This window comes from Scardinius erythrophthalmus (genome assembly GCF_964197995.2).
Source record: "Scardinius erythrophthalmus genome assembly, chromosome: 5".
Lineage (NCBI taxonomy): Eukaryota > Metazoa > Chordata > Actinopteri > Cypriniformes > Leuciscidae > Scardinius > Scardinius erythrophthalmus.
The window spans coordinates 26,173,902-26,200,397 of NC_138225.1; the positions used below are offsets into that span (position 1 = coordinate 26,173,902).

Consider the following 26,496-nt stretch of genomic DNA (forward strand, 5'->3'; position numbering starts at 1 on the left):
TAAGTCTGCGTATCTGTAACGGTCTGTTCATTTAGAGATTAAGCTTTAGTCAACACGAATTGATAATGGCCACCACATATTACACGGTTGTCAAAATTGTGAGGTAATATAATGCTCAGTTCTCTCACACTGGCCCCACTGGTGTGTGAGTGAGCGTGAATGACCATGCTGCTCGCCTTTTGTTTCGGCGTGTGTTTGTGCGTCCACCGCGCACATTCACTCCTGCCCAGACTACCATGTGAGCTCTCCACCCAAACATTACGGTTCAACACACTAATGTGAGGGATATCTGTACGAGTGGAGGCTATCTGGCGTTTTAAACGCAATGTGATGTGATGTAGCTCGCATCTCGGGCTTCTTGCATGCTATATCTACTGTGTTATTTTGATTTGTCATAGGCGGTGGAGGGGGATGCATGGCCTCGCTAGCTGTTGCTCTGTCTGAATCCAACACTAGAGAAAGAATCACCACGATATTGCCGAATTATCATGGAAGGAGAGGACAGGTAGCTACTAAACCTAATGCACTTAAGTGTTCTGCACAACATCCTTTAATGCCAGTGTATTGGACGTATATCTTTGGCAGATTAGAGCGTTTAAAGGTTGAATTAAATCGGACATGGCAATGCATGCTTTATAAATAGTGTGATAGGGCGAGAACACAGGATTTGATGACATTAACGCAGCATGCGGCGGAGGATGGAGGGGGATTACAGCCGGATCTACGGTCAGCGCTCGTGCTGCTGTTGACCGTCAGTGTCTCTTTCGGTTGGACAGGCTCTCGTCTCCTCTGGATGGGGATTTCGAGGCGCTACTGGTATCCTTGCTGTTTCGAGCACGTTTGATTTATTTTTAGTCCCTCTGCTGGACTTTTGAGTCATTTTTCAGGTAACATGACAAAATATTCCTCCAATTGAGCAGCAGCTGAATGTTTGTTGAAGTTCTCTCCCTGTTCTTTCTTCCACGCTAAACTGGTTGAGTACGAAATGTACTTTATGTATCATGTTCTGGTCAAACAGTACATTTTGGAAATGTTGAAATATGGTTCTTATGTAATCACTCACAGTAGGCCTTTAGCTTTTAATAAAAAGGGAAGCATTGCTTTAGTCTCTGTGTGGAAATATTGGTTTAAGTCCCATTTGTCTTCTTAGGATGTGCAAGGATAAGTGGCCCTTGCATCTCTCTCTCTCTCTCTCTCTCTCTCTCTCTCTCTCTCTCTCTCTCTCTCTCTCTCTCTCTCTCTCTCTCTCTCACATGCTGACCTCATTAATTATTAGCTTATCATTAGATATTCCCATAATGCAGTTGTGCCTGTTAGGTACTGAAATTACTAGGGCTGCTTTTGCTAAATATGAAACGTGATATAAAGTTCAAACCTTTAAGGAAGAGTTCACCCAAAAATGAAAAATCTGTTTAGTTACAAAACTGTATGATTTTTCTTCTGCAGAACTCAAAAGAAGATATTTAAAAAATATTCGGTAAACAAACAGATTTGGTTGCCAGTGACATCCATTTTATGGACAAAAACATTTCTCAAAATATTTTCTTGTTCCAACAAAGTAATCCAGGTTTGGAACATCATGACAGTGAGTAAATGATGACAATTTTATTTTTGTGTGAACTATCTCTTTAACATTTCATAGTTTTGCTCTGAATATATCAAGGGTAATATTACAAATAAATAAATAAATTAAATCACATGGGAATAGGAGCTCTCAGGTTGAACAGTGTGTGCAAAAACTACAAACAAGTTGCCCATAATCTGCTGCCAACAGGAAGTTCTTTAAAAGAACAGAACTCAGACATGTTTTATTTGAGCCAAAAGTGAAGCCAGAACTTAGTTATGTGTTCTATTTGTACCTGGACTGATCTCTCTTGGTCTACATTTCATCCACCTGTTTATTTATTTTTTTAACCTAGTCAATTTGAGAATTGTAAAAATTGTAATGCAATGTAATATAAAACATATTACATGAAAATGCTTGTTAAGCATTTATTTTGATATAGAACTGAAGGAAGATCAATAGGCTAGTTTTTAGTGCGCTTCTCATTTTAAATCTGGAGACATGCGGTCAACTAATCCTGTTCTCAATATTTTACCTTATATTTTTATATTAACACAGTAAAAATATTTAGAAATGTGCAAATGGGTCATTCCTGTTTTGAAGTACTTTTTGAACTCTTGATTGTTTTTGTGCTGCCCCAGGAACTGCTAAGATCTTGAACCCCATAGATTGGCATGGATGGATGGGCAGATTGAAAGATAAATACATAGTTGGATACATACTAGCTGACAGATGGACAGACAGATCTGCTCAGATGTACTAATGAATCATTGGCTGGAAGTGGCTGTGTTTGCCGGTTTGATGAATGGATGAAGAGATAAATGGATGGATGCATCAGTGTGGTGGCAAAGATGAGAGGAATGCGACATTGGCCCCCTAGAGTGCTGACGGTCTAAATCCCCCCCATACTCCCCTGTCTGTATGATGCTGTGAGTGAGACCACCATTGTCTCGATGCACAGGGCGCTGTGTTTCTGTAAGCCAAGTCATCATTACCACTGCCGGTGCTTTTGTTTCCACTAACGCCCCTACATTCCTACCCACCGCCACACTAGAGCACGGAGAGCTGAGATGGGCATGGAGATTATATGATCAGCATTTAGGGTTAGTGTGACTGTGAAAGTTTAAAGTCGTAAAGCTTTAGGTTTCATGATTTTTTTGTTATTATTGATATGGTGTTGGGTACTCTGTCAGAGCAGGGTAAAGGGGAGGCTTTTTTCCAATGTCAAATCAGCTGGAGAGCTGCCCACACATCCCTTAGTATCTCCGTTTGGTTGGAGGAAATGCTTTTGAGTGATACCTGCCACAAAACCTGATTCCTGTGTCAGGGATATTTTATTCACTCTAATCTACTTTATCTTGCACGGATTTTAACTGTAGCAGTTTTGCAAGGATACATTTTGGCATGTTCAATAAGTGCAGTAAATATGATATTTGGGTCTCACTATGCAGTGCAACTAACTGGGTGGATCTGACTGGTTGACAATCATGGCCATTAGAAGTTTAGGTGTTCAACTAATAGCAACAACGTAGCAAATGAACAGCCAACTGCACATATATTTTTGCAGTACTTAGCATTTCATTTCGATGTGGTTGATGGCCTTTTACACATTTCGAATTGATATTGCTTGGCAGAAATGAAACCCGTTTGTTTCTGGAAAAGAAAGCACTATTATGAGTGCTTCTTCATAGCATGTAAGGTTTTTCGTTTTAGAGGTCTTGTAGCAGATTTTTACTTCAAAATGTCTAATTAAGCACACAGAGTATTAAATCATTCATTTAATTTTTTTTCACAATCAAAAACTATTACCTTCAACTATAATATAACATTATACCATTTTGGAACGCAGGGACGTCACCACGAGAAAAAAAAAGTGCTGTGTATTTTAAGCTATGTGAGTTGCCGTAGTTTGCTGTAGGTCTCAAGTAGGACTACACGATTAATAAAAAAAAAATAAACTGCACACGATCTGGCAAAGAACATGAAAAGGACATACTGCTTGAAAATGGACAGCAAGCAAGCCTCTTGAAAGCTGTGCAACACACCACAGTTCCCTTTTGGATTAATTGATTGCTATTCAAATTAAATGCCAAGAAGATTATCACAAGGTAAGACTTGGCTATATTGTTACTGTTTGTTGTTTTTATAACAGCACCTTTTTTTAATTGGTGATGAATATGCGTGCCTTCAGATGCTTCACGCGTTTATAAAATAACACTGACTTGGTGTGTTTGTTGCAGGACATACTGATAAAGAACGAATGAATAGTAAAAGGTTGCGTTTCTTCCTGTCATGTGGAGTAAAGAGAGAACGTAATCGGGAATACCGTACCAAAATGACTTGTTTTTCACGAGTCTTAAGTCAAGTCTCGAGTCACTTGTTCACGAGTCCAAGTCAAGTCACAATTCTTTCTCTGCGTCCCAATTCGCCTACTTGTACTACGCTCTAAACGCATGTATTCTTTTTGTGAAGTAGGCTAAAAGTAATATTTAATTGTGTAGCAAAAGAATAGACAAGCTTTGGGACATACTATCACGTCATTCAATTGCGTCTTTAACAATTGCGCTCTGTCGCATCCTGACACGCATCCTGTCACCGTAAACTGGCCTGTCAATCATCTTGTCACAGTTATAATCTTACACATTTTATTTAATTTCCTACCGTATCGGAGAGAAATGCAGTAGCACGTTGATCAAGTCCCGGGTCTTGCATGTGGAGAACTTCCTCATATTAATGCATGATGATGCATTTAAAAGTAAATGGCCAAACGTATCTTTATAAAAGTCCGCATTGTTATTGCAGATGAAATATAAGGATAACATTAAATAGATATTTTTTATTAGGTTAAACTTTTATTAGTCACTCAAACCTTTATCTAAACCTCTCACCGTCGGTCGAGCATATCTGCCATGTGTTGTTGTTTTTTTTTAAACACTTTTTACTCGTGTTTGTAGTTCTGAACTGAATCCTCCTCCAAAGCGCATTAGGTTGTGGGCAATATTAGCCTTTAAAGTGTGCATGGATCCAAAATCTACCAGAAATAGTAGACCATCCAGGGACTTCTCATTTCAACATACTATGCTTTGGGACACACTTATTTTAATCTCACATACTATTTAGGATGGATAGTATGGACATTGGAATGCAGGGTTATTTATTTATTTAATTATTTATTTTTTGCGACTTAAGTGCTACTCGAGTTCAAGTCACAGACTCGAGTTTCCATCTCTGCAGAGAGAGGTTGGTTATATTGTTAGATGTATGTGATATTTTTCACACTTCGCCCAGGAGTACCCCAGGATCACTTTAATATGACAATTGCATGATTCCAAATATGTGGCAGAACATGTTATCATACAAAACAATACAACATTGAGGCTATTGCTACATCGTCATCTGTAGCCTAGTCATCATTCTTTGTGGCCACACATTTAAACTTGTACAAAACTTTTTTTGTTCCTGTTTTTCGAATTGAAAATTTAGGAACAGTGTGAAAGCATAAATAACTGGGTTCTTTTTAACTCAAATTTACATATGGTTCATGTACAAATAATTTATTTCTCATTATTATGATGGTTTTTCCACATTGTAGTTGAATCAAATACAATTAAAAATAATTCTCATGATATCAGTGGCTTAGAAAATGCTTTTTTGTTGCCCCATACCATGAAAGGCCTGTATCACAGCCACACCATCTACTGCATGCAGACAACTGTCAGTATAAAGTCAAAAGACCACTGGGACATATAAGTGAAATGTAAAAAAATAAAATGACTGATTACACATTTAATGGTTAATCTTCCCCTTCAGCACTAAACTGGACCAGGCCAAGGTTTAGAGTTAATTAGAGGGATGGATCTCTTGTGTACAGTTTGTTTGAAGAATAATTGAAATGCAGGCAGTCTAACTTATGATTAGTATGCTTATAAATATAGCTGTGAAGTCATGCAGTTAAGCAAAGTAAATGTAATTTACCCAATGAATTCTAGTCATTAACAATAAGGCATTATTTTGATCTATTACCATATGAACAGTAGCATTTAATCATGCAGATGCTACTTTTCTTCAAAGCAACTATATACTTCTACATTATCAGTTACAACAAACTTGATGCTTCAGGTCCTGACCACCCCATCTGGGTTTATTCTGTGATAACAACAGGCTGGATGTAGGCCTGTCGCGATAGTCGATAAGTCGATTAATCGCACGATAAAAAAAATTAGCTCGATAATTTTTCCGGCCGCGATAATTCCATTTGCATGCTTGTTTGTTTTCCTCGTCTCTCTCTCTCTCTACCAAAGAGACTGGATGACCACTCTCGGTTCTTTAGCGTATAGGAGGAGTGAACCCTCTTGTTGTCAGTTGCATGGTCTTTGTGTGAGAAGGCGGCGCCGCGGCGCTTGTCAGTCACATGGTCTTTGTATGGGAAAGCACCGGCGGGACTGTTTGCGGCTACTGCCGGGAGAGAGAGAAGATGCTAGTTGTGAGTTGCGACAGCGAGCCCGATCACATGAAAATGCATATCTATACCACGAATGTTATTTCTCGTGCCATTTATACGCCAAAAATAGTTTTTGCGTGCATATGATACGCTCTTTATGGCGTGTAATACGCACGCACTCCTCACCCCTAATCCTAACCAAGTATTTTCAGTGCGTAGCATACACACGCAATAAAGTGCGTCTCCGTCTTCCCGACAGTACACAATCACTTGACAAAGTAACAGGAGGACAAAGTAACAGTGCAAAATAGTGCGATATGGCTTGTTGAGGCTTTTTTTTATTTGTTTACAAAGGTCCTAACTGTCAGTTTTGCCTGTTATGGAATGTATCACCATTTAATAATGTCTAAAGCCTAATGTTTAATATTTTTTGAAGTGCAATTTTGTTTCATTTTATATATTAACAGACATTTATTTTGTTAACAGACACTAAGAGTCCATTGCTTTCATTGTTTTTGGTTGTTTTGTTCATTTTTTTGGATATTTAAAATGTTTTCCGTTTTCAATGTTTAATATTCTTTAGAAATAAAAGTTTATAGATCGTTGAAAAGGTGTACCTGCATTATTATGCCATTATAATTATATTAAATGAAAATGGTCTCAGAACGACAATATTATCGTTTATCGCGATAATTTCTTGGACAATTTATCGTCCAGCAAAATTTGTTATCGTGACAGGCCTAGCTGGATGTACATTATCCCTTACTTATCTCATATAGGATACATTTGGTTAAGAATTAACACGGTAGTAAAACGTGCCAGTGGTCAGCTTCAGCTTCAGTGCATGCAGCGCAAACAGAAATGCTCAATCACATCGACTCATTTTACAGTCTACAGTTTACTAGCCCATTATTTACAATAAAAATCCTTCTCATTCATTTGCATACCCTGTCATGCTATTGGCTATATAAAGCATTAAGGTAAGCATTATGTAAGCATTAAGGCTAACTAACAATTAATCGATTAATTGATCGTTCATTTATACGACGAGGATCATGAGAATTTGTGTAAATTGACATCCCTAAATCAGTGCCATGAAACTCAAATCCTTTTAATTTTTTTTCCGTTTGACTCGTTGTAGCCTGGTAACTTTTTATCTTGTAGTCATTTTGTGTCTAGTATTCATCAGATGGTCCCTGAATGTCTAAAGCCAGGTGCACACCGTACGATTTTTGCTGTCGTATGAGCTTGCAGGCGATCCTCTGATCATATGATAGGAATTAGGAGTTGAGCTGAGTACCTTAAAAGTACCTCCCAATAATTTTTAGTCAGCCTGAATTTGACCAGTGTATAGGCTCTTCCCTATTCCCAAACCATTCAACATACATGCATGCATACATAAATACATCGTGCAACCAAATCACATGGGCAACAGGGCTCCAGACTAACTTTTCCACTGGTTGCACTGGTGCTACCAACTTTCTCAGTTGGTCACACCAAATTGTTTTTTTTACAACCTGGAATTAATCAATGCATGCTGATGAATAGTTGTCCTAATCTGCGTACCCTAATTTTGCATTGATGTAAAAAGACTGACAGTGACACAAGACCTCATGTTGGCAAAATGTTTTAATCTTTTAAATGAAAACCATTAAAAATAACTATTAAAAAAACACCACGTATGTTTTTTTAATGTTTTATTGTATTTTATTTAGTACTGTCAGTCGATTAAAACAATTAACTATAGCCTATTCGCGATTAATCACACTTAACATTAAAGTTTTTAATAATTTTTTATATTGTAATAATTTCACATTTAATCTCCAAATTAATGTAGAAACAACATAAAGTATATTTTAAATATTTGATCTTTTAGGTAGGAAATATACATAAATTGAATAAAGTTATCAAACACCTCTCAGTCTTCACTGTAATTTTTTTCTTTTTCTTTTTTCTCTGATTTTTTTACATTAATGTATCACAGAAGTGGGTTTATTAGGCTGCTGTCGCTTTAAGATCTGATGCACACAACGTGGATCTGGATCTGACAAGCATCCGATATTGTCACAAGAAAGAAGAAAGAAAAAATCTGATGCTGCATTAATTGCATTAAATATTTTTAACGCGTTTAACTGAAAAAATTAATTGCATGTGTTAACATGCATGTAATTGCATGTGTTTCATTTTGACAGCCCCAATTTTTGTATAATCAAACATAAACATAATATGTATTTGTTATATTCCTTTGCTCACTTGGTTCCTCCCTGTCCGCACCTGTGCTTTGGTCATCAGTTGTGTCTGAGGCTGTATGCTGGCTCGTTGGCTTGTCCTTTCCACCAGCATTCGTAATCAGTTATTGACCTCTTCATTATTAGACTACTTAATTCCTGAATTCCTAATTTGCGCACTTCATCAGTGCGCATGTATGTGTATGTGACTGATTTTTTTATTTTTTATTCTATTTTTGTGGATTTACTTGTTCACGTGACAATTCGCGGCAGCATATTTGCGTCTGTCTCCTGGAGGACAGGAGGAGAGAATGAGAAGAAAATGGGTAAATGTCAGTTCAATTGTAAGTTCATTCTTTATGTGCTTAGGAGTGTGCAGTAATGTCTATGATGATATTGTAATCATTGTTTTAACTATGTACGAGGCACTGCGAGCTGACATCACATTTGTCTCTCGTGCTTTCACTCCGTGATGTCAGTGCAGTTATATAGGTAGGCTATGCCCCCAAATGAGTTTTTGTCTTATATATATATCATATTATGTTGTTGTATTAGAATATCACATGAGCAAGAGTGCCGTTTTCCCGTGCACAATTGCAAATGTGCTATTTATTTTATACAACAGTTAAATTAACAATAAGTTAACATTTGTGAGTTACTTTTTAGACACAATATTGTCAATATTATTTGTTTTCCCTTTATTTCGCAGACAAGAATTTCAAACTGAAACTGTAGCAGTTTGAGTCCAACAGACAGCAACTATTTTTTTGACTGAAATCCGCGTTTTGAACAAATCATTTTAATGATTCAAAGAACAATCACTTGCAGCTGTTTGAACAAATCGGTTGAATGAATGACTCCCTCAACTCACTTATTAAAGGGATGGTTCGGAGTAAAATCAACCTAGGGTCCTTTGCACCATGACCTCGAGCCAAACACCCCCCAGAAGCTTTTTTTCCCTTGGTTGAACATTATTAAAGTTAGAGCTTATTTAGAGAAATCAGCCGGATGGCGTAGTGCAGGCGCTAATGGAGATAATCCTCTAATAATAACCCTCTAATAATGCCCAGAATGGTACCAAACTTATACAGTAGTACAAATAGGTTCTGTACTCATAAAACGAGGCATTGGAAAGTTTGTAAGTACATGAAGAAATTTATTAAATAACACTTGCCTGACGGCTCATGCTACTGCTAACCCGGACGTCAATGTCACTTCAGTGGTTTGGGAAAAGCCCGGCAGAAAGCGATGCATAAGCATGTAGTGTAACGGCGAATTATTTTTTTCCGAAGTGTTAACCACTTAGTGTTAATTAATGGCGCTTTTCCATTACCAGTACCAGCTCGACTCGACTCGTCCTGGCTCGGCTCGCTTTTCCCTCCGTTTTCCATTGCAGATAGTACCTCCACAATAGTACCTGGTCGTCATAGCGATGCCACAGGAAACTGCCTGACTTAATCTTCTACGCGAGACCTTTATTTTACTGTCTATGCACGAGACAGAACCGCTACCCACACACAAAGGACAATGGAGGAAATTGAGTGTATGCTGTTTTTGGATGTTTTAGTTTTTGCTGTTTTTTATTCAGGATACTCCGTCTGACGCGTGCAATGATGAAGCGGTGAATAGTGACGATTCTCTCTGACCAATCAGCAGTCTGCCGCGTTTTCACGTCACATTTTAGTATCGCCTCAGCTCGCTTAGAACCTCGCCGGAGGTGGTACGAAAAAAAGTACCTGGAAGCAGGTACAGGTACAACTTTTATACGGTGGAAAACCAAACAAAGCCGAGTCGAGGCGAGCCGAGGCGAGCTGGTACTGTGTAGTGGAAAAGCGCCATAATAATTGTTGCAAACTGGTACTACCAACAAAATATTAGTGCATTCCTGGAACTGGGCGTTGTTACACTACATCCTTATGCATTGCTTTCTGGCCTAAACCAGCCATGGTACCAGTACAAAAACACAATCAGTAAAAAAATCATCTAATTATTAACAATAAAACTTTGAAAATATCGAGAGAGCCTATATTTCTGTCAATATTCCACACCCCTAATGAGATTTCTTCAGTTCTTAAAAAGGTCTTAAAAAGTGTGCAGCAACCCTGGGTAGGCAGGCACCGATAGGGTACTCGCACAAATGCGACCATGTCAAATTTTAACTCGCACATTCTCAATTTTTTTTCCGCATATGTTGACCATTTTTGTCGCAGTCTGGAGCTCTGGGCTACTAACAACCCTATAGTGTTTGTATACACTGACACACAAATACATCCTCTAGTTGTTTTTGTTGAACAGAATCACTGGGCATCATTAGGGCTGGGACAATAATCAATGCATCTCCAATTTGTGGATCGATTCTGAGATTTTCAGTATGCATCGTGATTCTCTTTTCTGAGCTTAGTTTTTAACAGCAGATGGCACTGTAGGCTAGTTTTTTACCATGTGCTCAAATGCTCACGAAGAAGAGCGCTTGTGCATTCGGCTGTGTGTCCACGTAAGAGGTTTAATGTCTCTCATACATTTCATTTTTACAGCGGGACTCTGTTGAAGTTTAAAACTATTAGATCTGCCTTGAGCCACTCTGGATCTGCCATAACCAATAGCTAACGTTTGGTCGTGACGTAACCCTACAACTCAAACTAGCGCACAACATTGATTTATTGTCCCAGCCCTAGGCATCATACTATCACTGTAGCTGAATAAACAGACGATTGAAACACTTTGATTAAACATGACTAATAAACACACAACTATGACAATATATGGTTTGTGTTCTTCAAGCCTTCTCCGGTATTTTCATGATAAAGTATTTTTATACTTCAATGCTGTGTAAGAAGCCACATCATCTCACAGAAAGATGTTTTCCAACACTCAACCGATGTTATGAAGTGAGTAACAACATGTTATTAAATGTTAGAGGTTCATAAATGCTTCTCGTGGTTGGAAAGATGTTTGACGCGTAGGGCTGGGCGATATGGAGCAAAAAATATATCTCGATATATTTTGCTATATCTCGATATACGATATATATCTCGATATCTTTACAGGAAAAATAACCCCCCAAAAACTACTGCAAAAACAAATATGCCAAATACCACAGTCTTTTTTTATTGAAGTGCAAATAGGTAGGCTGTTCATGTAGGAACAAAGTGCTTCTGCAGCATAAAAAAAAAAAAATCCCTGTATACAAAAATAATAATTTAACTGTAAAATAAAGGAAGAAATAATACATATTGTACTATTTTTAATAAACCTGTATAGAAATATCATTACTAATTTTGGCAAATAAATTAAAAAAAATGCCATATATCCCCCAAAAACTGCACAACTGTAGAGTAAAACATTAATTAAAAAAAAAAGTGATAAAAATGCATCTAAAAATTGACATGATTGTTACAAAATAACACTGTCTGGGGCCTCTGGGGAACTCAGAACAACTGCTAGCATAAAGTTTAAGGTAAAAATAACTGCCATTAAATTATAGTATCTGACTACTATGCAATTAGATAAACTGTTCATTCATTACATCACTTTACCTCTGTCTTTATCCACCTTTATCTTCTTCTCTTCTTTTCGGCACTGTATATAGCAGAATAGGTAACTTAGGCTAACGCTAATTTATAATGTGTCATGTAAATTCCGCCATCCGTCACAATCAGGAAACTTTCAACGTGTCTAGAGCTGGCGCGAGCTGCCAGGCCCGTTTCTAGGGGAGCATGTTAAGTGTGAGTGTTAAGCGCCCTCAAACAAAAGCAATGCGGCGAGAGGCGACGCTACACAAAAAAACACCAACAACAACTGATCGCGCGCGCACTGTTTCTGACGCACTTCAAGCACTCGCTGGGCGGGGAAAGATTGATGTGCCTGACCGGACTCGGGGGACTTGAATGAGACAACACGCGAGGGCGGGGGCGAGCACAGCACAGAGAAGGCAAACAAGCAAATTGGCGAAATCAGAATTAAATATAAACAATATATCGATATATACGATATGTCAAAATCCATATCGAGTTTAAAAAATATCTCGATATATCGTAAATATCGAGATATCGCCCACCCCTATTGACGCGTGTTGTTTTTTTCAAATGCACGTTATAAGTAGGCCTGTCACGATAACAAATTTTGCTGGACGATAAATTGTCCAAGAAATTATCGCGATAAACGATAATATTGTCGTTCTGAGACCATTTTCATTTAATATAATTATAATGGCATAATAATGCAGGTACACCTTTTCAACGATCTATAAACTTTTATTTCTAAAGAATATTAAACATTGAAAACGGAAAACATTTTAAATATCCAAAAAAATGAACAAAACAACCAAAAACAATGAAAGCAATGGACTCTTAGTGTCTGTTAACAAAATAAATGTCTGTTAATATATAAAATGAAACAAAATTGCACTTCAAAAAATATTAAACATTAGGCTTTAGACATTATTAAATGGTGATACATTCCATAACAGGCAAAACTGACAGTTAGGACCTTTGTAAACAAATAAAAAAAAGCCTCAACAAGCCATATCGCACTATTTTGCACTGTTACTTTGTCCTCCTGTTACTTTGTCAAGTGATTGTGTACTGTCGGGAAGACGGAGACGCACTTTATTGCGTGTGTATGCTACGCACTGAAAATACTTGGTTAGGATTAGGGGTGAGGAGTGCGTGCGTATTACACGCCATAAAGAGCGTATCATATGCACGCAAAAACTATTTTTGGCGTATAAATGGCACGAGAAATAACATTCGTGGTATAGATATGCATTTTCATGTGATCGGGCTCGCTGTCGCAACTCACAACTAGCATCTTCTCTCTCTCCCGGCAGTAGCCGCAAACAGTCCCGCCGGTGCTTTCCCATACAAAGACCATGTGACTGACAAGCGCCGCGGCGCCGCCTTCTCACACAAAGACCATGCAACTGACAACAAGAGGGTTCACTCCTCCTATACGCTAAAGAACCGAGAGTGGTCATCCAGTCTCTTTGGTAGAGAGAGAGAGAGACGAGGAAAACAAACAAGCATGCAAATGGAATTATCGCGGCCGGAAAAATTATCGAGCTAATTTTTTTTATCGTGCGATTAATCGACTTATCGACTATCGCGACAGGCCTAGTTATAAGCAACTCAAACTCAGTGCTTTCAAATGGAGCAGCATTTACTACTGATCACAGAGCCATGCTTCACTGACAAGCAGCGCATAAAAAATAATCGCTGCCTTTGTGATTTCATAAATGCAGTAAGCCAAATCAGTTAATTGTGATTTAATTGTGCAGCCCTAGTCTGAAAAAATCATTGACTATGACCATGGATATAATTTACCGCCTTCTTTTATACTAAAGATGTCCTTGTGAACCCTACTTGATCTTGGTAAGAATCTAGGTTTTTAACACAGAGGGTGCTGGTTTCAATTTAGGTTGGGGCAACCCTATTACAAAGATCAATTTTCTTGGCTGCTCCAGGTTGTAGTAGTGCCAGAGGCAGACTAACAATCCATGTCTACTGTCATGACTCTCTCAGTTCAAACTGTTATCAAATTTAAGTTGCTCTGAAAAGGACCACTAATGTTCAGAGGGTGCAGAAATGTTGCTGATATTGTATGAGATCTAGCATAATGCTCAGTTCAGATGTTGGCACAGACATTGGGATGATGAAACCATCTCATCTGCTTTTGATTTACCTGCTCAGGCAGCAGGAGGAATTTGTCTGTCTAGTGTGTGCTGTATGTTAATGCTGTCATCCTAACAGAGTCAGTGTGTGTGTGTTTTTGTATGAGGCAGACTAATCTTATAACTGGACGTCTGAATGTGCGTACTGTATATGTGATGCGTTTCGTGTTATGCTGGCTCTCGTCTTACTGATAACTTGCTAATAGAGATTTCTTAGCATTTTCTTAGATTTCTTATTTCTTAGCTTTTCTTGAAACGTCTTATTATTTTGGCCGTTGAATAGACATTACAAAAAGTCACTTTAGAAGTTTTATTTTAGGAGTGTTTTATTTCCTTATCATTCCATATTACTTTTTCTTTTGTTGTTCTACATTAAGGCTAGGCTGCAAACAGACATGTGCCAGTATCGATAATATGATATCTCACGATAATGAACATACATGATATTGTTATCCTGGGCACTTAAAAATACCATGAATAATTATTTATTACAAATTATAATTTTTTTTTTAGAATGCATTTTAAGAATACTTTTCCCAACAACCGTTTAAAATGCACAACACTGCTGTATGCTGCTTCAAAGAGGCTTGCGCACTCAGATGTAAACAAGCTCAACATGCATTAGCAGTGCATGGCTGAACGAGTGAAGGACACGTGTTGAATGAAAATGCACTTTCACTCTCTTACAGCAGGTGGCGCTGATAGAACAGGACAGCAGACATGCAGCGGTTACCCCGGTAACCCCGTAAACACAGGAGCTGCTCTCTGAACAGTATTTAAATGGTTCAAACAGCCATTCAGAGTTTTGTATTCGCAATGGTGTTCATCTCGGCGCCAAATACTTAATTGATACTAAACTTAATATTAACTAAACTTAATAGGCTATTTATTTTCAAACTTATTTTTTTTTTTAATATTTTAATCTGGACTACAACAACTGATCTGATCTATATAGATAAGTGACTACAACATGCCCTAGATATTGTTTGAAAATGTTATGAGTCTTTACATTTACATTCATTTCGTAGACGCTTTTATCCAAAGCGACTTACAAATGAGAACAATAAAAGCAGTGAAACTAACAACAGGACAACAATATGCAAGTGCTATGACCCTTCCCAGTTTAATCTAGCGCAGTACATGTACTTTAAAAAAAAAAGTTTTTTATAAAGATAATAGAAGATAAAGTGTTAGTATTAATGTATTATAAATATTAAATAAAAAGTATTAGTATTAATGGATCAAGTCTTGATTTTTTCAAACACATTATACCATTTGTTAACATTAGTTATTTCATTACCATATTGTTCCGAATATAAGACTCATTATATAATCAGGGCCGTCTGCCCCTTTTTCAAGTTGTACTTTTTTGAAAAAGGCTTTTTGATAAAGAAAATGCTTTTATTTGAAAATAATTTAATAAATATTAATAATAAAAGAATATAAAAAATTCATTAATAAACAAATATTTTTTTTTTGTATGTATGGTTAATACCACTGATCTATATAGAATGACAGGATAGCTCATGACGTCATAAACAGTGAAGCCACCGTGCTTCGTATTGGTATTCCCTAGTGAGCTCACGCGTTCTATTGAATCAATAGGAAATTTTATGATTTGACTGAAAAAACATTGCCTAACGAGACACAATTTTTAAATCTAAAGTCTCCCTGTACATTCTCACAACGCAAACATCCTAAGCATTTAAATGGGTATTTGTTTAAAGTCGGACATTTTTCCTGCTTATTAAAAAACGTCAATTTCTTTGCAAAAGGAATAAAAAGCTGTACGAGAACACTAGTCGGCCTTCACTGAAAAGCTATCTTCACGGGTAAGAAAAACAGTTTGATACTATTAATTAAAGGAATACTCCACCGTCTTTTCATATTAAACTATGTTATTCCCTTAACTAAGACGAGTTGATACATACCTCTCTCGTCTCAGTGCGTGCACTCAATCGCTCTGGCGCGCGGCGAAACTTTGTTCACTCAGTTCATTCAATACGGGCCAAGCAGAGAAGCTACCAAACACCTCCACGGTTTCCCTATTTAAACACAGTTACTCGCGTAGTGTAACTCGACCTAGGACGGTGACACAAAACAAAACGTTGCGCTTTTCTAAGCGTGTAAAATGGATAACTATATTGTATGGCGGAATACCATAGCAAGTGCTTATGAGCACTTCGACTTGGCGGAGTAATATCTTCACTCGTGAAAAATCCTCTCACCGGCCCCCGCTCCCTCTGGTGAAGATATTACTCCGCCAAGACGAAGTGCTTACAAGCCCTTGCTATGGTATTCCGCCATACAATATAGTTATCCATTTTACACGCTTAGAAAAGCGCAACGTTTTGTTTTGTGTCACCGTCCTAGGTCGAGTTACACTACGCGAGTAACTGTGTTTAAATAGGGAAACCGTGGAGGTGTTTGGTAGCTTCTCTGCTTGGCCCGTATTGAATGAACTGAGTGAACAAAGTTTCGCCGCGCGCCAGAGCGATTGAGTGCACGCACTGAGACGAGAGAGGTATGTATCAACTCATCTTAGTTAAGGGAATAACATAGTTTAATATGAAAAGACGGTGGAGTATTCCTTTAAATAGTGAAAGGTAAAGACCTATATTTTTGTGAATTGATGAATATTCAGGTGAATATTGTTTCGTAGCCACGAATTAATGATAATACCTCAGCACGTTATACTAATTTGTTCCCTCGTTTTATTATATTGTAGCACGTTGTAATTCGTTAAATCAAAATGAGGGAGGGAATTAGTTCATCGTTCAAGTCATCGTAACAACAAATTATTTAGATCAGTGGACAGGGCGCATAAGAACAAGCAGAGAGCGCGCACTCTCATCGCCTTGACGCCTTCAAACAACACGAGCACTGTATTGCTCTCTCTCCCTCGCGCATATCAACATCAATTTACACAATACAGTAAAAGGTCGGTAGACCGATTAGAAGTTTGTTCATATAAAGTGTTTGATTAGCAAGTACATGTTCAGAAAATGCATAATACAAATTGTATGGGTTAATGTAACGGTAAACGGACTCTGCACGAAGCTCTTTTGAAGCTGTCAAATGGTGTCGCTGTTGGACACTTGTGATTATTGCTGCTCTGAGGTTTCTTATAGGCTAAGTTACTGTTGACTGTTTTATCGTTGTTGCTTTTTTGAAGAAGCAGCAGCTCTTGCCTCGCAGAAAACAACACGGGCATAGCGACAATTTTGCATATAAATTACTACTTATAGGGCTTGAATTACAACCTGTGGGCAGTTTTTCCTACATCCTTTTGTGAACGTTGTTTTACACTTGTATGCTGCACAGCGGGTCATCTTAAAGGAGAACTCGGCAACTCTAGCGAACTCTAGTCACTTCTTCGCTGATTTTCCCTTTTGTTGTCGCATGTTTTCCCCACGAGCTCCCCCTACAGCTGTGGGGGGGCGTATATTTCACAACACGGTCGTAAAAAACTCACTTGCGGCGGCCTCCTCCCCCTCTCTACCGCTGCTCATGTGCGTTTGTTTTGATCGGAGCAAGCCAACTGAATCGTGTGGAGTTATGTCTACCGAGGTGGGTAATCTGGTAATACATCATACATGCGTGTGTGTTTATGTTGAATTGCCGTAAAGCGATTCGTGTTTCGCGCTCGTTCTCGTTCTCGTTCTCGCTTCTCACGAGACTTCCAATTTCTATTTTGCCGGGACGGTAGTCCCCAAGTTGCAAGGTTGGTTTTCCGCCTGGGAACGCTGGGGGGAGTGGGGAAAGTCACCAATATCACCAGAACAGGTTGTTTAACCATCCAAATGATTTCTAGACAGTTTTATTAAGTTAAAAAAGTTACCAAGTTCTCCTTTAAAAGTGCCATCGGAGCTACCAATCTCTGTATAACGGGCATTGGAGCCCTCTGCTGGTAGGGAATCGTAAGATGGCCGCACGAACACTTTCGGTGGCTTCACTGCCTAGTGGCAGTTTAGAACGTCATGAGCTATCCAGTCATTATATAGATCAGTGGTTAATACTGGTAAAATGTACCAATAATCACATTTAAAAATAAACACTTTTTGTCATACCATAAAAATAACCTGTAGCCCAGGGCTATTCAACTAGCTTCATTCGAGGGCCGGATTATCAAATCGAAAAGTTGAGGTGGGCCTGTGGGTTGGTTTGGGGGTTTATCATATTTATTAATAAATAAGCTAAAGTAAACCTAAAAAAGTATTGTATTTACTTGGTAATGTGGTACCCAACAGTATGCAGTTATATAAGACTGTAAATGATAATTTACAGCTGTGTACAACTATTTTCCCATAAATTGGAAAGAAATAAGAATTATTTTATTTATAATTGTTATGCTTAAATTAAAATATTCTGATAGTGAGACTTGATTTAACCACAGGCTACTCACTCCCACTGTATAAAAAAGATGCCTAAACACCGGTTAAAAACTATACGCACCTTTACTAAGAAACTGACATAATTTCATAACAAAAATGAATTATATAGGCCTATTGCTCTACCCACCTAATACATCTAATGCAATATAAATGACTATAACATAGTATTCAATATAAATATTCCACATTTCTGCCCAAACCATGGTCAATTACTACAGTACATTCATGGTAAATGTTTGTAAGGGTGGTGATTAGGGGATTTAAAGTCTTCTAATTTCCTACTTTCCTCAGTCTTGTTGGGAATGTTGAGGCTGTTCCATCCGATTTAATACTAGTTAAATCATCGAGAGATTTGTTGTTTGTAACAGAGAGGTGTCTGTCGAATTGAAACGCTTCCCACTGGTGTAACGCGTTTAGAAAGAATCGAACCAAAACAATGATTAATGTCGCTGGTTCAGTCGACATAAATACGGGACACACATAATAACTGCTGAAATATTCACACGTAAAACGCTTCTCAGGTCAATTGGAGCGCGTATCAAACTAAATTAGCCGCACCGTCAGGAAAAGAGGAGGAGGGAGGCTGGTGCCGTCGGGCCGGATGGAGATGATTGGCGGGCTGCCAGTTGAATAGCCCTGCTTTAGCCCATCTGAATTATATAACAGTAAGGCTGTCCATCCCATAGTGAAAACCATGTCCTACCAAAATTTCATTAACAGTAGAAGTGAAATATTATTTGTTTTGAAATTTGGGTACATGTAAATCCTGTACAGGGTAAGTTTGGTCCCGTCAGCGAGGCATATTTTCTAATATTCAACGGCCCGGAGTTAATTATTCCACTTATACTAGTTACCACATCTCGAATCATTGTTCAGATGATGTATTTATTTATTTTGTCATTAAAACACTCTTGTATGTAGGACTAATTTCTTACGCATCTAATCCATATGCCTCCGTTGCTAATTCCAAAACGTCATTTTAGAGTTAGTAACGGAGGCTTAAACCACTGATAGCAGACTTACAGTAAGTGTGTCCTCGCCTAATGCAGTTATGAGAGAGAGAGAGAGAGAGAGAGAGAGAGAGAGAGAATGAGTATGTGCATCAATATTATTATTTATTAATTCAATTCGTTTTAATTAATTCGTTCATTCTTTTTTTTCTTTCTATTATTGACAGTAGACTAGCCTAATAAATGAAACACAAAGCCCTTTTAACAAGTAGGCCTATTAATAATTATTTAATTGTTATATCTGCAATAATTACAAAAACCCGTGCAGCAGGACTAGGCTGTCAATTTATTTATATATTCAGTTTAATTTTCTATTGATTATAGATAGGACTATATACTTTATTTATTAAAATTAAACTGCATGTTTCCATTGATTGTGAAGTTAGACATCGAAAATTGCAGATCAAGCGCATGGGGCTACGTGTTTTTTCTTGTTATGAATTGAATCCTTTTTTCTGTTATACATACAACCGGCACATCCGGGAACTTAACTGTCAATTTTGTAACCGCCCCTTTTTAGGGGAAAACAAACCAGACTTCCCATAGACTTCAATACAAAATAGCGGCACAAAACAACGTCCGTACACAGCCGGCAGACGTGTATAACTTCAGAAATCACTTAGATGAAATACGTTGAGTAATTATATGTCCACCCTGCCTTCCATAGAGCGTGAACGATACATTTATAAACTTAATTTGGGCAACTTAAAAACATATCCCGTTTCATTCTACCAGCGTCAAATTGGTCTATCAACCCCACCCAGTGGCTTACCCGGACATTTACTCGTACCTCATCGAGTCACCAGGTAGCCAGTGAATGATTTTACTACGGTTTTAATAAGTAAACATCTTTAAATGTATAATATTGTGTCTTTATATTTAGAGTAGCTACTGAGTGCACGTTTCTGTCCAGCTATACAACTAGCCTGATTTAGCTTTCGATAGCATCATCCGTAATTCATGATATTTCCATAACAGCACGATATTGATGATGATGGCAGGCAGAGATGGGCATAAATACATGGAAATGTATTTAAAATAAAATAAAAAATACAAAATACTGTGTGGAAAAAAATAATTAAATACAAATACATAATAGGGGTAGCCTACTGTGTGAAAAAAAAATGTTTAAATACAAATTACATGTTTGTAAGGGTTAGTACACGTCCTCAATCCGTTACTGTGTATGGCGCTCGCCGGATTGTTTTCCCCTAAAAGTGGGCGTGAACCTTTTCAGAGACGTTCTATGACGCTACGCCGGTTGTATGTATTACAGTTAACCCTCTGGAGTCTGAGGTGTTTTCTGGGCCCTGGAGGTGTTCTGACATGCTCTGACATTTGTGCTTTTTTCAGTTATTTATAAACATGTTAATGGCAAAGGTGTAAATTCACTCTATATAGCACAAACAGGGCTACCAAAATATGTGATCACCATGCATGTATATTTTTTTATTTTTAAGAGAATAATGCTTATGCGTGGTTATTGAAAAAATTAAAAATGAAAGTTGCTGAAAGAAGACCTCAAAACTCATAATAAATATGCATGAATAAGACTTTTGAGAAATGGATGTTCTTCCTTCGAGTTCTGGCTTCAAAATTATGTGAAAATAGTCTTGCTTTATCGTTCAGATAAAACAATACATTGATTTAAATTGATGTAAAACAGGTTTTGCTTGGAAAGCCATTATGCAAGTGGGCGTGAACAAGGAGTGGTTTACACCTTGGAATACAAAATGTCCCACCCATTATGCATAATGACTCTGCATAATTAGCCATTCATTCAGGTGTGACTCTGACTGACTGAGCCACAATGCAAGGACAAAAAATTAGAAGAAGACTTATATTGACCATTTAAGATTTTGCTTACATCTATCTTGTAAATATGTTTTGCTATTTTATTAAAAAGGTTACAATTACAACAATAATTAAAATTTCAACAATATTTCAAGTGTACTCTTTCTTTGTAAAAAAAAAAAAGATTATAGGCCTACATTTTAGGCCTATCTATGTATTCATTAGTTTGAATATAGCCAAAATTGGAACAGCTAACATCTTAGTTGATGACTTTATTTTATATATATATATATAAATTGCTAAACAAAAGCTTATTTGATATATATATTCAGTATATTCTACAGTAAAAACTGTACTCAAATCTAGTCAACAAAATGTTGTCTTTCATATTTCGCCTGACTGTAACGTTGTTTTTATGAAATATTAGGGCATATAAATGTTAATTTGCAGTTTAATACGTATTGCTTATACAAATAGCCTACATTTTATTTCAACATATTTCAGTCGATTTTTACTCATCTCAGTATAGTAATACAGTTTGCTAAAACATCATCATTCATTCACACACGCGATTTAAATTTAAACTGTCTTTTTGCGAGCTGTGGTAAACAGCGCGCATCTCTGCCGTTCATTCATCAAAAACAGAAACCCGATTCACGTGAGAAGAAAAAAAAACTTACAGTATTCCTCAGCTCGCTCCTCGATATACCCGCACTTCTGAGGTAGGCTACTTTTTTCATCAAAAGCTTATGTGGCAGTATATTCTACAGTAAAAACTGTACTCAAATCTAGTCAACAAAATGTTGTCTTTCATATTTCGCCTGACTGTAACGTTGTTTTTATGAAATATTAGGGCATATAAAATTGCAGTTTAATACGTATTGCTACGTACAAATACGTACAAATAGCTAGTGCTGGGCGGTTTGACCAAAAATCAACATCACGGTTTTTTTCTAAATTATACCGGTTTCACGGTTTTTACCGGTTTTTTTTTTTGTGTGTTTTTTTTTCTCAAGCATGATGGGTGTTTACCACATTTTCTACTGAGTGAGAGAGGAAATAGTGCAGTAGATTTACTTATAATGCCCTATTTTATTGTCATGAGTGAATATTATAGAAAAAATCCACACTAATATTAATAATACAGGTTTGCAAGGCTGTTTACAAAGAGGTGCCAGCAGGACGCGCTTTAGGAGCGGCAGAAACAGTGGTTTCCCCGGTAACGGCTGTACACAAAGCAGCAACGCTCATAAACACTGCTTTATCAGGAAAGATAAAGAAAGATTCAATCGTAATAACAAAGAAACTTTTCTTAAGACCGTCAGTTCACTTCAGATACGTTAATACAGTATAAAAACACGCGCGCCGCAAGAAAAAAAGACTCTCACCCCCACACGTCTCGTGCCCATTCTAGTCAATGCTTGTGTTTCAGATCGAAGCTTCCCAGAAGCGGCTCTCCGCGCCGCTTCGCTAAATATAGGCGCCTGGTCTATTTTGACGCACCACGTGGAGGACGGAATAAAACCTTGTCGCAGCCGTAAAGCGCCGCAGACGTGTGTTGTGAGGGGTGAGACTGTGTCGCGCAGCGCCGCGTTCCGATTAAAGCGACATACACCGGTTTTGCGGTATATTAAAAATTCATATCGTAACAAAAATAAACACCGGTATTCGGTATGAACCGGTAAACCGCCCAGCACTACAAATAGCCTACATTTTATTTCAACATATTTCAGTCGATTTTTATTCATAGTAATACAGTTTGCTAAAACATCCTCATTCATTCACACACGCGATTTAAATTTAAACTGTCTTTTTGCGAGCTGTGGTAAACAGCGCGCATCTCTGCCGTTCATTCATCAAAAACAGAAACCCGATTCACGTGAGAAGAAAAAAAAACTTACAGTATTCCTCAGCTCGCTCCTCGATATACGCGCACTTCTGAGGTACTTTTTTCATTATTGTTATTGCTCACAGCGCTGCTGAGACGGTGTTAAAGTAATGATCTGAATAAACTGATATGTGGGCGTTCACAGGTTTGCTTGGATTGCCTCATTCATTTGCGTTTGAATAGTGCGCGCTCTCCGTAGGCAGAGTCACATTACATTTGAATTAGCTCTAATGAGGTCGACTGGAATCGCTCTCTTTTAATACAGATTTTACAACATGAGAATATTTGTTTTTTATATAAATTACTTCATTTAAGAGAAGAGAATTCAAGCTTCATGCCTGTATGTCTGTTTGCCTGTTTGACTGAGTATTCGCTGAGTTATTGTTCATTTTCGGACGCGTTTCAGAATGGACGACACTGGCAGATAGAAGGCAGAACTCGCATCACGTTTATTTTTCTTTATTTGGCAAAAAGCACAACACTTTGTTTTTATTGTGAGTATACACAAAAATAATACACATTTAACAGAATCGATTGATGTATGAAACTTGTTTTGTAAAATCAAAATCAAAAGAGTATTTTGGGTCTCAATTCAACTCATAAGGAAAAAAGCGAGCAGATCACGCCGGCGTGATCTCCGACCTCTGAGGGTTAACTATGCGAAGTGATATGGAACTGTAATGCGGTCAAGACCTGCCTGGAACTACTTTAGCCGTGCGTTTCCCTGAAAATAATGCACACCTTAGAACGTTCGTCAGATTAGATTCAAGCATTCAACGGCCCTGTAGTATAAGAGTAAATCACTCACATATGTGAGTACATTTCATATTGGGCGACTAAATAATGTCTATCATTAGCTATTGGCTAATACATTCTTAGATTTTACTTGCCAGTGTGTGTGTGTTAGATGCCAAGTATACATTTAGTATAGATATATTTTCACTCGCTGAACACTGACTGAGCGCTTGAGTTTCGCTCTTCGTCAAGCGATTAGTAATGGGTCGTTTATTTTGTGTTGACCGCGCATGCGCAACATCCTATAGGTTCTGTACAGGGAATATAAATGATTAGTTCTTCTCTCGAGTCTTCGGGTTCGGGTCTGAGTCTTTCGTTTTTCCTGTCAGTCCCATAGAGGCTATACTTTCAGTACCGGAAAGAGAAATTATTAGTTCATCTCTTGAGTCTTCGGGTTTGGGTCTGAAGTCGATAGACTCAAAACGTGAACTAATCAATTCTCTCTCCGGTACTATACAGACTGCATAGCTCAGTTTATGAGGATGTCACAGGATGAACGAACAGCTCAGACCGGGAAGTGAAGTAAACCACTGCAAAGCTCAGTTTATTGGGATGTCACAGGTTGAACGGGAGATCAGTTTATTTAGATCGGGAGGTGAGTTAAACTATAACAGACTGCATAGCCTGAAGACCCAGATAAATCAATTAATCGTTTCTGTTTTTCATAATATGGCCTTTTCCTTGTATTGTCAAAAGTTTAGGCATTAAAAAAGGCATTAAAAAGTCTAGACCCTGAATAAAATCAAAAGTTGTAAAAGTTATTGTATTTATATGTTCAGAGTTTTTTTTTTATATATAATACAAAAAGTTATTAAACCTGTTATAGTATGATGACAATTTTTTTTGCAACATTTCAATATCATAATACCATATACCGTGATAAAAGCTTCAGCAATAATCGCAACATGAAAATTTGATGTCACATGCCTAGTTGTAAATATTGATTTCTCTATTTTAATTGGTTCTCATTTTGCCGAACCAATATTGATTTTACATCCCAAGAATTTATCTTTTAGTCTGCTGTTTTCAGTGGATGCGTAAACATAACTTTACATTATTTGTAGGACGCTTCCCATCCCGTAAATCGCAATAAGCTTTGTTACTTTTGATATAAAACAAAATCTCAGATTTAAAATTCTGTCAGTTTTATTAAAATCAAACAATAAATGCCATTTTCCATTACTACTAGTTATAGCCAAAATGAACATGAATGAACATCAAAAGGTATGTTGTTTACATGTAAATGTTTGTATACAAATCAGTTTTTGATTTGAACCTTTAATAGTAATAAATCAATCTGTAATAAATCAAACTGTGAAGTAGTGATTAGTGTAGTCAGTGTTGTCACGATACTGGAATTTCCAATTTGATACAATACCTTAAATATCAGTTTTGGAATTTGTATTTTATATTTGACCATTTAAGTCTATTTGGTACTAGTGAGCTATTATTGATCCGAGATGATGAACGGTCTGCGCTGAGCAGCACAAACGAGTAGCGCAGTTTTGTTCTGCTTTCGTATGGTTTGCCGTTAGATGTTAATCATATGCAACAGTTGAGCAATGTGGTGGTGGCACCAGTGCGGCTTCTAACAAAATTAAGTTGCACTGGCAGATAACATTTGACCATTTGGTCGCAATTTGGAGCTATGTACAATTAATTATACATAAAATGTGATAAAATAGCTTATGCTTTCAATAATGCCCAACTCATGTAAATTCCACAATAATAATTGTCAGTCAGTTTCTTTCAGAGACATTCATACTCAACCCCAATTCAATATTTATATTTTTCTTGCTATATTTCGAGCATCGCGAACAGTGAGCTTGCTCTCTGTTCTCCTCTTTGCAACCCTTATTGATTAGCTCAGATGACACATTAGAGTATTGACAAGACAAACTAAAACCAGAATTGCATAACAGGGACTGGATAATATGCACTTATATAGTGTGTGTGAATTAAAGTCCTATTTAGAAATAGGGCTGTCGCGGTTAAGAAATTTCCCTTGCGGTTATTTCGGGTGGCTCAATAGCGCGATATGCGGTATTACCGCCGTTTTTTTTTTTTATCCTGATTTTACTGCATACAACCCTTATTTGTTGCTTTTTGTTGATATTGTTGCTTTTTAACTGACAGAGAGACACGTTTTATATTACATTTTTGTTTATTGTTAAATGCCAAACAGCAACAAGAACATGCTTTTTCCCATTTAAAAAATAAAAGTTCTAAAGTATCACATGAAAACAAGTAATAAGAAAAAGTCTTTTTCTAATTTGAAAAACGAAAGAATTCTTAAGTAGGCTATCACATGAAAACAATGTGTAGACCTAAGTGAACATACAGAGAGTAAACTAAATATTACTCGGTAACGAATGTAGTTTAGACCTGGGTTATCATGTCCTTTTTTCGTGCTAGGAAAACCAACATATGTGGTTTCAGGGAGGATCGCACGGGGGTAACGATATTCCCTGCGGCACTAAAAACCCTTTCCGATGGTGTGCTCGTTGCACAAATGCACATGTATTTTCGCGCGACTTTGGACAACAACGGAAATCTAGACTGATTATAGCGCCACCAGGACAGTGGATTCGCATTGGAGTCGATGCACTCCTCATGCAGATAGCGTGTGAGCTCGTTATCTGCTCGCGCTCTCTTGGGAATGGGTGCTGACGCGGAGGTTGTCCGTGACTTCAGCAGTTCTCCAAGAGTCTTTT

The 26,496-nt window shown here is 37.6% G+C and overlaps 1 protein-coding gene across 1 annotated transcript in view; it reads left to right on the forward strand.

Moving 5' to 3' along the window:
• The first annotated feature begins 384 nt into the window (after window positions 1-384).
• Window positions 385-26,496, forward strand: part of sptbn2 (spectrin, beta, non-erythrocytic 2) — a 106,914-nt gene continuing 80,802 nt past the window's right edge. The window contains exon 1 of the mRNA XM_081365204.1: window positions 385-505. Coding sequence (XP_081221330.1) covers window positions 489-505 — 17 coding nt within the window. The 5' untranslated portion in view covers window positions 385-488. The remainder of the gene's footprint in view (window positions 506-26,496) is intronic.